General features: G+C 44.9%; 1 protein-coding gene across 4 annotated transcripts in view; it reads right to left on the minus strand.

Annotated features, from left to right (window-relative positions):
* Nucleotides 1-12,441, minus strand: part of emid1 (EMI domain containing 1) — a 74,860-nt gene that overhangs the window by 48,813 nt on the left and 13,606 nt on the right. For all 4 annotated transcript variants that reach the window (XM_080765240.1, XM_080765241.1, XM_080765238.1 and 1 more), the window contains exons 2-3: nucleotides 10,576-10,689; nucleotides 10,333-10,436 (exon numbers count right to left, since the gene is read on the minus strand). In XM_080765240.1, coding sequence (XP_080621366.1) covers nucleotides 10,333-10,436; nucleotides 10,576-10,689 — 218 coding nt within the window. The remainder of the gene's footprint in view (nucleotides 1-10,332; nucleotides 10,437-10,575; nucleotides 10,690-12,441) is intronic.

A 12,441-nucleotide genomic window follows, 5' to 3' on the forward strand; every position in this document is an offset into this window, starting at 1 on the left:
CACCCAGACCACTGGACCACATCCCCCTGCCCTGAACCCTACACCCAGACCACTAGACCACATCCCCCTGCCCTGAACCCTACACCCAGACCACTGGACCACATCCCCCTGCACTGAACCCTACACCCAGACCACTAGACCACATCCCCCTGCCCTGAACCCTACACCCAGACCACTGGACCACATCCCCCTGCCCTGAACCCTACACCCAGACCACTGGACCACATCCCCCTGCCCTGAACCCTACACCCAGACCACTGGACCACATCCCCCTGCCCTGAACCCTACACCCAGACCACTAGACCACATCCCCCTGCCCTGAACCCTACACCCAGACCACTGGACCACATCCCCCTGCCCTGAACCCTACACCCAGACCACTGGACCACATCCCCCTGCCCTGAACCCTACACCCAGACCACTGGACCACATCCCCCTGCCCTGAACCCTACACCCAGACCACTGGACCACATCCCCCTGCCCTGAACCCTACACCCAGACCACTGGACCACATCCCCCTGCCCTGAACCCTACACCCAGACCACTAGACCACATCCCCCTGCCCTGAACCCTACACCCAGACCACTGGACCACATCCCCCTGCCCTGAACCCTACACCCAGACCACTGGACCACATCCCCCTGCCCTGGACCCCACACGCAGACCACAGCCTCACCAAGCAGCTTCACCACCTAGACCACATCCCCCTGCCCCGAACCCTACACCCAGACCACTGGAGTACACCACACTTCCTGACCAAAGTGACCATCACTTGGAAGATTTTGCAACAACCTGACAAAGACATCTGGGAACATGAGGTGAGTACAAAGACAAAGACAAAGCACCCAAGGCAGTGTTCCTACTGTGTTAGTGTGCGTGTGTGTGCGTGTGCGTGTGCGTGTGTGTGTGTGTGTGTGTGTGTGTGTGTGTGTGTGTGAGACTGTGTGCATAAATGCAAACGGACACATGCACACATGTCTATGTGGCAGTCTAATGGAGTCCCCAAGTGGAGGAGTCGGGGCAAGGAGGGAGATATGAGCTGTTTCTTAAATGATGCATGTCTTACATGCTCTATTAGCGCAGGGTAAACAATGCTGTGCAGACTTGGAACACTCAACTGTCTGACGCGTGTGCTTCACACACGTGTGAACACACACACACACACACACACACACACACACACACACACACACACACACACACACACACACACACACACACACACACTAGTGCAGATCTGAGGTGTCACTGATGGTATCTTTTTCCTTGTATGTGCACACATACAACAGCCACAAGTAATGGTTTTCTTAAGGGTTGTGAAAGTCTTATCTGTGATTATACTGTAACTATTGTACAACCTTCTGAACACACTCTTTCCCCGCCAGACAGACTTTGCTTCAGTGTCACATATATCAGACACACAATCTCCACAGGCACGCTTCTCTGTCCTCCATCCAGCCAATCAAGTGAGGTCATTCCTTCTTTGGGGCAAGGCGATTGGCTCCTCAAGGGAAAAGCCTGCGCTTCAGTCAGGTCTGCGCTGTGGGAGCCAGCCAGGCATGTCTCTAATTAGACTGTCTACTGGTGAAGTCCATCCAAGCCTCCTCTCCACTCTGGTCTTCAATCCAGAACTAATCGCAACCATCAGCACCCCACCCCCCATTCCCTCTGAGCACCATGAGCAAATGGAACAATATGCAAAGAGAGCTTCGTACACAAAGAGCTGAGGAGTCAGATAGGGGCAATGGGAACAACAATGGAGAATGGTGAAGTGCAATGAAGAGTGATATTTAAAAAGGTGCCGCTTTTTTCATTTTTCCTTGTTTTATGAAACAGAGACAAGCACAAGATGAGGGACAGCAGTTGGGAGGTCCTGTGCTATGAGTGGCTATAAATGATGCCAGCACAACACACCATAGAAAGATCTTTGTGATGTGGTGGGTCTGTCTGTGGTTTGAAAGGGAGGGGAAAGGAGGAGGAGGCTCAAGAGTTAGCTTCATAAAATCTCCACCCACAGAACCAAAACAGTTGAGCCTCTCTGATGTGGTGTTGTATATGTTTATGAACTCGGAGCAATGACAAATGAGCTACCAGGCAATCAAGTCTCCTGGGAGTGTACAAAACCACAGAAAGATACTGTCTGAAATAAATATATAGAGTACACTGATATAAACACTGTGCACCGCATACAATACAGAAAAACATTGCAATTGTTTCCATTCAGCTTTAATGCTTTTGCTCGCCAGCATAGTAACTATGAACACAGCTGGGGCAGAGAGTAGAAAAGGAGAAGTTGGTAGGAATGTAACATAATTGGATTTTGTAGGGGATTCATATCAGCACCTGTCCAAAAAATAAAATAATATGGGGAGAGAGATCATACTTTGTGTGTCACGGTTTCACCTGTGACATTTATCAAAGATCCGACCAAAAATACGCTGGGATCAGCTGTTTACGATCACTTCATAAATGCCGTGCCGACGTGACCCTACACCAAAACCCATGCTCGAATTTGATTTACACTCGGATTTACACACGGACAACATCAACGCTGATTGGCTGTCAGAACGCGAAGGTCGCTTCAGTTGGATTCTTCCAGCTGGGGCAAAAATACCAGGTGACCGTTTGCTTTGTTCGCGTTGCCCCACGCGCCCGTTCGCGCAACTTCTCGTCTTTGCATAGACTTTGTATGTATTCGCCCCGCTCTAACTATCCAGGTCTGAACGCAGCTTTAGAATGTAAATACAACAAGGCCCTTATAAGTAACCTTCCTCTTTGGAAGCAGGCAGGGCCAGGTGAACTCATCACAGCTGTATGAAACCCACATCTTGCAGGGGGACACCCTCTCCATCAATGCCACCATTGTTTCCACTTTGACGTCAAAAACACAGGGAATACGCTTCATTAACTTGTCAAAGCCCATTGAAGGACAGCATTTCTGTGTTATACATTAATGGCAGTGTGCCATTCAATGCCTCTTAGTTGAGAGAGGTTAATATGTTGAAGGACAGGGAAGAGACAAGCTAAATTGGGCTTTAATGACTGATGTCAGTAAAGCTGAAGAAGGGATGAGTGGTAAAGGACCCCACAACTAGAAGGCACTGAAGGCAAAGAGAAAGGATGGGATTTGTCTAATTCTATATCAATGAAAACTACAACAATAATAACCCAACCACCCTCACTGGCCAAATGAGTACACACAGTACACATACAAAATCAAACTAAACTAAAAACTATTCATGTAAAGTGAAGCATAAAAAAAAACTATAACAAAGAAGATCAAAATAGGCAACAAAGGAACAGTAAGAAAAAACTCGTATGAAGTGAGGGGCACTCTTATCATCATACATCACATTCCATGCTCAGCCAATCAAATCATTGCTATGGGGTACACACATTGCTCAGCCAATCAAATCATCGCTATGGGGTACACACATTGCTCAACCAATCACACTCTGCTTGCGCAAGTAATTAAAATGAAAAATAAAGAATACAAACAAATCCATGACCTGGATCTCTAAACCTGCTTGTCTGCAAATATCAGCTATTGAGAAAACCTGCATAGGTTTATGGGTCACTCACTTGGCACACCAGCTCAGCTGCTCACTTATAAACTACTAGACGAAGGGAAATGCTTCCACTTTATTGGGGACAGACGACAGAGGGGAACGGGGTCTGCAATGCTGTGTGTGCGCGCGCGCGCGCGCGTGCGTGTATATGTGTCTATTTTCATCCCCAAAAGTTGTTTTGCTGTGCTGGCTAGCACTACTTTCTTTCTTCTCGACTGCAGAGAAAGCTCTCCTGGGAAGTCGAGGGAAATAATAAATAAATCAGTGAGCACAAGAAGAGGCTTTTCCAGCCCACAGGCCAGATGTATAAAACTTTGTACAGATTCAAGGCTAAACATGCATAAAACTTTCAGGAAGATTCAACTGGAGCATTGAGAGTCTGTACTCAAAGTCCTCGCCATTTATTTAAGATTTAAAAATAGACATAACATTATAAGATGTAGGTCAGTCAATGGAGTGTAGAGAAGTAACATAAATAGGCCTAGTGTCTTAGCCTATTTTGTATCCATGCAAGATAGACAATAAATTAAATATGTTGTTATACAAGATTTTTATTTTACCCTTATTATCTATAGACTGATGGAATGGGGTCATACGCAGATCAGAGTTGGTGAGACAAAAACAAGACTAATTGATATAAAAATCAATGATGGTTTTAAAACATGGTAGTCCCTCTGACGGGACGGGACGGGGGCCGACGGACGACCTAGCACCATTGGAACGGCCAAAAGCCAAAATTAAGAACCTATTGTTTATTTTAAAAAAGACTATAAATGTGAAAAATACGTTATGTTTAACCTAGAAAAAAGTCGGAGGTCACTGTGTGCACAGATTCGTTGTGGCATTTTGCCATTGCACATTGAAACAGGAAGATATAGGGGTGTTGTTGAGGAGGACAGGATATGTGAATACTGAATACTGTGATCTGAACAAGGTGGAGAACAAAATCCATTTTATTTTATGTTATGTTGTCCTCTGTATGATGATCTGAGAGTTTGAAAAAGTCCACAGCCCTGATCTGAACTTGGTGGAGTGTGAGAGTGGTGCAGTGTTTGAGTTTCTTTTTCACCATGTTTTCGCTTTCTCAGAGTATCTTTATAGGGCATGGGATAGGAGGCGAAGGGTGACGTATAACTAAATTGTATTATAGATTAATTTATATGAACTGTTTTACAGATTGGTTATATATTTCATGTACAGGTCTGTGTGGGTTTACTACTGTCTGTAATCTGATTGAGTTGCTGGCTGGCTGGCTGGCTACACACCTGAAATCCTGAATATTCTTGTTTTGTTTTTTCTTATTATTGTGTTAATTGCTGTGTCTGATAATCCCATGTGGGATGGGTCAAGAAATTGTCCGGACACGAATAAATACAGACAGACACACACACAGTGAGACTGTGTGGACACAAATGTGCAGCTAGTGCTGCAGCTCTGCTCTATTGCATCAATGAATAGAAACAATCTATGCAATATTAGCACCAAGAGCTAGTGGCAGCTCAGTCATGCTGTTGTGTCGATTGGCGTACTATAGTGCTATGGAGATGACATCCAAGGTGGCCTTTCTACGTTTCCAGGCATCATCCTCCATGCCGTTCTCTGGCTGTGCATGTGTGTGTACGCCGGGACCGCACCTCCAGAGCATGAGAACTTGGGAAGCGAGAGCAAACCAATCATCAAAAGGTCACATTCCCACATATTGCAGAAAATGCCCGTTCTTTGCTATTTTCCACCTAAATAGATAGTGGAACAGCTACATTTGAATGGCATTTCCTTTTTTCGCAAAGAAACGCCTCTTTCTTGCGGAGTGTTTATTTGACTGTTTCCACAGTCAAATACTAAAGCCCTCCTAGACCCCTAGAGTAGAGGACCCCAGCTATTGACAGTTTATTTTTCATACAACTAGTTAGGGCCCAGGCCTGAAATCTAGTAGAGCTATAAAAAAAAAAGAAAACATACTTCCACTGTTTGGTTTATTAAGTACTTTGGTTACTCTAACTATCTGAATGGTATTGTGTGTTAATTAATGACTGTTGTGACTTGTGATGATTCCCTTGACTGGAGCAGCCTGTATTGAAGGGGTGGACACCCCTGCCTCCAATCTCGTCTGGGGCCCGTCTCAGTCTTAACCTCAGCTGCTTCCAATTTGGGATCAGCACTTGTGCTGCTGTCGCTGTTCATTTACATAACCATGAATCCCAGGCTGCATAAGCCTATGTCTGCAAATTGCAGCAGTGGGTTTGTGCCTCTCATACTGTACAGTATGTGCATTTGTAGATTAATCATCATAATGTAAATAGACAAATACACAGTGTTTCTCAACGAGTGGGTTGAGTCACAAAAGTGAGTTACAAGATCTTCTTACAGTGTGGTTTGATAAAGCATAACTTTAATAGGAAAGCTGTAATTAAATATGGTTGTTCATGACATCATTCACAGCTCGTTAAAAGTTAAAAAAAATTCTGTGATTGACAATGAATAATATAATCATCAATCTATTTGAAGGTACATGTACAGTATAAGTGAAAGGGAGAGAAACTGACATGTCTACAACCTGCAAATGTAAAGAAAGTGCTATTGTGAGAATTTGTGACTGAACGAAATGAGAAGGGTCCCTTTCATGACAGCTGTATAAAAAGATGTCTATATTAGGTCAGCATAATATTTCTGATAGAACAAACTCGGTGTGGTCTAAGCTGAGTGGGAGTGAAGGTCACCTGGCGTTGTTCAGCTCACTCGCTTATGACCTCATATTGGGGTCATTCCACTTACAGCTACTAAAACTTACTGCCATTAAAGCAGCTAATCATGCTGAACAGCTGCATCCCTCACTGTACAAATCCTCAACACCTTGCTCTCCCACCCACACACATACTCTGGCAGACACACACACACACACACACACACACACACACACACACACACACACACACACACACACACACACACACGCACAGGCACACGCACACGCACACACACACACACACACACACACACACACACACACACACACACACACACACACACACACTCCCACTCTCCTCTTGCTAATGGCAAGCTGCAGCCTACTGATGTTTAAAGCGAGGGGGCTTAGCATGTAGGCCTCTGATAAGCCGCGCTGAGCTGTGAAAACACAGATTACATTTCTGTGGCTTATTACAGACACCGCGCCTCTGCCTCCCAGCCACGGCGTAATTGCTAACTCAAAAACCGCAGCCTCCGCTTGGCTTCGAGATATGGTTTGACCCCCCCCCCCACGGCAAGGCTTTGACAGCCGTGCTAATTCAAGTCTACGTCTACACATATGTTTCACTGCACTACGGCCCCCTCCTGCGATAAACTGCAGCCGTATTTCTTTTACGTGTTTGCCTCAATAACACAAGTCAAAATCAACTACCTTCTCTTATTGTCTTTGGAATCTATGGAATGGCAGGAGAGAGGGAAATATAACCCTGAAGAAATACATATGCAGATAACATACTGTATGACTGCTGAGTCTGCACCCTCCCTAATCTAGTGCAATGCTTTTAATACTGATGCAATTTCTATGGGATAGCGTATTTGACAGCTACTTCTAATGTAATTATTTTGCCGTATTTGATATTCTTGTATAACAAAATTGCCTCTAAATGAGGTATAATTTGGATTTTTCTGTTTGATGTACTGCAAATTGGGATATCCCCTGCGAAAACAAGAGTTTAGTTACTTGGAATGCCAAAGCCAACCAGGCATACATTAAATCCCTGTTTCTGGCAGACTATGAAAGTACCTCCATCTGCAAATACTTAGGGCTATTTTTCCCAGGCTCAATCAGAGATAAAGGCCATTGTCTTCCATGTCCAAAAGTAAGACAATATCTCCCCAACCTCATAGAAAACAATTAGGACCCTGTAATTACACTATAGGTCTGGAATTTCAGCCAAGTACTGAGACTGGGGTATATATGGGGAATAGTGCCTCTCTGATGTGTTATCTCACTCTAGTTTGACTCCGAGTAGGCTTGCCTGTTATCGGCCTGGGTGTGATGTAATGTTTTGCTTTTGGAGCCCTTGGTTTGGATGTAAATCGGCTCATCTGATTGGACAGGTGCAGAGTGCCATAGTGGCCTGATCCCTCCCAATAAAACTCTGTCATTCACCAGAGGAACCTGGGTTGCTATGGATTTGAGAAAAGAAAAAAAAATCTCCAATTTATACCTGTTAATTCATATCAACAAATCTACTTGCTGCTAGAAAAGAGGATGGAGCAAAGGCTAGCAAGTGCATTCTAGAGAACATTTATCAGACATCAGTATGTACATTGTATTGTATTATATGGTAAGTGCCCTTATTTTCCTGGACATTTGAATTAAATAAATCTAATCTGGTGATTGGTCCGTTACTCATGTTTTCCCAGCGCTAGAATCCAAGCCTAGGTCCCAATCCCAGTGTGCAGCTTGTGTGTGCAGCGGTGAGGGGAGGGGCTTCGGTAATGCAGGCCAGCTTTGAGAGTCAGTTTTGGGGGTTAGGATTTCACTTGTGGGACAACTAGGTAGAGGTAAATTGGTAGATTATGTACATTTCCACTGTGTAAGAGGTAGACACACAGGATAGTGGATGATGGGAAGTTGGGAACATCAATATGCAGTACACAAAACACTAGAATGCTATTTACTGTCTGAGTTTAAAGATGACGTTTGATGATGAAATGTCATAAATAATTAAAAGAGATTAAATGTGTTGTTGGGGTACTGGATAGTATGTTTACACACATAACCTACCTGTGTATTGCATTTAACTGCTCATAACTAGTGCTGGGAGCAGTTTAGGTGCACTGTACACATTGCCTTATGAGGGACACTTCGAAACAGCAGACTACCCAAACTACTCACATGATTATGTACCCTAATCATGAATTCAAATATAAACATGTGGAGATCTGTGAATAAAGCAAACACAGACAAACTCGCACCCACTAAACTATAAATGCATCTTTACTGGCAAATGTATTAAGCCATGTCATGTGTCTGGCTTTGCTCGTGTGGCACGGTTAAATGTTCTCCTTAAAACAGGGAATGAGGCTGAGAGGAGTGGGATATCAGGTTCTGTGTTGGCAAGGGGGCTCTCCTCACGCGGCACGGGCAGAACAAAGTGCCGCCGGCCCTGGATACCATCCATGGTTCGGGAGAGTAAGGCCTGGTGAATAGGATCTGTCACTTCCACTCAGCAGGGCCTGTGATCTGAGACACCCGGAACGGCGCTCTGATAAGTGGCTAATCCCAGCATCCCCACTGGCTTGACAGCCCCCAACTGCCATGACAACTGGGGATGGTGTTGAGGGTGGTGGAGTGTGTGGGGGCTGGGGCCAGTGGGGGGGATGTCTTCCAGCAACAACTTAATTGGATAATTCTTCCCTAGTTGACTTTGTGTTCCTCCACATTGTGTGAATGTACAGTATCTCGCCTGGTCTGCCTGTTTAGGCTGGTTTTGCACTTGGAGTGATCTAGAATGTCTAGGTCATAATATTCAGAGGATTTCAGACATCATACAGTATGTATGTACTTTGTGTTTCGACGCATGTGTGAGGTCAGGTGTGCTGCTGGGAAAAGTGGAGTAATTTCTCCCCAGCCCCATTACAGGCAGCAGGTCCCCTGGGGATCCAAAGAGTAGCTGTGAGTTTAACCTGGGAAATATAGGAGAAAAACAACACTTTTTTCAACACCACAAAAACAGTAACCAATTTAACCACAGCAAAGAGTTATTGTACTTGTGGTGTCACAAAAAGATTTATGGTCACGCCCAGTCAAGTCCTGAATCCTGACATAAACACTCCACCCTTGTGCACAGACTGTTGAGCCAGGAGGCCAGTGCCAGGGGAAGTCATTACACAGTGAGGGGGAGTATGACTGTGTGTGTGTGTGTGTGTGTGTGTGTGTGTGTGCGCGCGCGCGCGCGCACACGCACACACACAACTGTGCATGTATGTGCGTTTGTGTGCATGGGGGTGCGTGCGGTAGGTGGCTACTGGAGTTGAAAGTGTTGGGTACAGAGAAAAAAGCAGACCCAGCATGGCACTTGAATATGACAACATGGCTGCAGCTGGACTATAAAATCCAAAACCACAGAAAAGCCTCAACCTTACGTGCTGCAAAGACAAATGTCGGCCTCATGAAACCAGAGTGATCAAAAAAGGCGGAGGAGGCGTCTGGCTAGGCCTGCTGATGTTTTTCTTCACCCCAATTAAAAGAAGAACGCAAAGAGAGAAGCAGCTTTGTTTGATGAAGGGAAGCCTAATGTCAATCGCTGCTGTCCAGAGGCATTACTGTATATATGGAACAGTACAGGTCAACGGTGAGTTACAGGTAAGTGCCCAAGCTGAGGTTGAGACTCAACACAAGTGAAACCTGAAAGAAGGAGTAGAGAGGAAATTATAGGGGAAGTCGAGGAATGGAGAAGCCAGGGAGAGAGGAAGAGAGAAATTTGGGGAGCCAAAGCCATTCTGGCAGCAGACTCCACTCACACTGTGTCTCGCTTCTCTGCTGTGATGTTGGCTCCCTCTCAGAGCTCTGATAGAACTACATCCAATCACAGAGGAAACCTGGTGGATCCTCCATGCAAACTATTAATCACCTGCTATGTTCGCAAATCTCAGCAGAACACCATGTCCTAATCTTTGAAATTGTATGCACTGCTGCTGTATAAAAATATGTGTTTCTATGAAACATTACTACACTACTTGAGTCCTCTGATCTGTTGCATAGCACTCCAACTGTATCTCCGCTTACCTTCTTCACATGCAGTGCCACTGAATCCTAGACAGCACTTCCATTCCAAAGAGGTCACAGTACGGTACACCAGCTTATAGGAGGGTCTGACCACAGTCCTGTAGCTGGGAAACATTAACACACAGAAGCACATGCCATTCCATGTACACCAACACAGCATAAATCACTATGCGTTATACTTTGTACAGTCAATCTGATGAATAGCTGTATGTGTTTTCTCTGGTAACTCAAGTCCAGACTCACCTGCCACCTGTGCATCCCTGTGGCCAGCGGCATGTCTGATAGACCCGCTGTAGGACTGTTCCATTCTGGACCTGGCATGTGACTGTCTTAGTGATGGTATGTGGACACCAGTTCCTGAGAGGGAACAAAGACAAAAGACAAGAAAGGCATTCATGTGATGGTGTGAATAAAATGAGGGAAGTTGAGTATATATTCTCCAACGATAGACAAACACACGCAGGTGGATGTACCCAATAAAAGAGTTCTGTTATCTCTCTCTCAATCATTTGTGTACTCACTACAAAGGGAATTTAACCATGCCCTCACACACTCAATGAGCCATTCTTTACCCGGGTGGTTTGATTCTTTTCTTTACACCCCCCCCCCCCCCCCCCTCTCTCTTTTACAGTGTTTATATGAGGTTCAATCCGCCGTGAGACTTGCAGGAGGGCATTGTGGGTCGTATTTACATTGCAGTCTCTCGCCTATCAATACACATCCGCTGGCCCTCCTCTCCTCACGAGAGCCAAAGTCAGTGTGAGGAGGATGTGTGTGTGTGTGTGTGTGTGTGTGTGTGTGTGTGTGTGTGTGTGTGTGTGTGTGTGTGTGTGTGTGTGTGTGTGTGTGTGCACGTGCACACGTGTAGGTGTGTGCATGTGTACTCGCACACATGTAGATGTTCTAATCTACACTGAGATTATAGTGTGTTTTCCAACACAGACTAGTGCTGGGTCAGGGGTCTATTCCCTTTGCGGAAAGACTTTTTCACAAGACATTATCAGGATTCACTTTGCACAGCTGGGGGAAAATAGGGAGAAAAAGTGACCTGACAGGAAAACTGATCTTCTGTAAAGATCAGGGATTTAATAGTAGGGGATAGTAGATGGAGTGCTGGAAATCGCTACCCTCTTATCAGTCTTATGTTCACATCTTATGTCTTTATCAGACTCGAGAAGAATGATTAATTATTTTCACAATGAAAAAATAAGTTCTCGCTGTCACATCCAAAGTCATCATAATCAGATTGAGAGAAGGGATTCGGTGCAATTTGGTGCAGCAGAGCGAGGGCTAGATCAGGTTTAATCCCCAACCAAGATTTCTCAGCTCCATTACTTTCCTACGCAGAGGAGATATCTGATCCTGATTAGGATTGAAGTGGCTGTATGGTTTCAATCACAGCATTATTGGTCAGGGAAAGAAAATGCTAACAAGCGAAATCATGCACGTTGAAGTAAGGAGAGAGAACTCTACTATGGAATTCATTAAACATGTCCTACATAGTGGGTCTCTCTGACAGAATGGAGCCACTGGCAATACAGGCCAGATGAGCCACAGGAAAACCTTACGGCCGAAATAGCATAGAAAAAAGCCTGAGAAGAATTTAGCTTGAGACTGCAGTTTCTATAAACTTCAATGGCTAGATGGAATCTAGCACATACAGTATAGAAAATGGACAGGTACATTAGTATGTCGCACACCAATCTAGTGAATCTACGGCTGTGTAGTCGTCGTATCTGTTTCGGGATTCTTATAATTCGCTTCATCCCTCAAGACACAAAACGAAGGAAAAATAGAATGCTAGTTTGACACGTATAATGCATGATGCAGCTGCTGTTAGAACTAATATGTGTTAATAGTATTTTATTAACAGTGAAGTCTACAAATACACTGCATACATTCATATGGCTAAGGCTGACAGATGGGGTGGGGGTCACGAAAAACAATTACTGTATAGACTGGCACTGGGCTAGAAACCACAACGGTGTAGCTCACATCACACATAGCTCCATGCTGTGTGTTCCAATGCCAAAATGTTTGCAAGTGTGGGAGTGTTCCCACCAAAGGTTGTTTGTCAATATGCGAGACCATATGTTCGCATGTGTGCAT

The sequence above is a fragment of the Protomyctophum bolini genome, assembly GCF_963924005.1.
Source record: "Protomyctophum bolini genome assembly, chromosome: 6".
Classification (NCBI taxonomy): Eukaryota; Metazoa; Chordata; class Actinopteri; order Myctophiformes; family Myctophidae; genus Protomyctophum; species Protomyctophum bolini.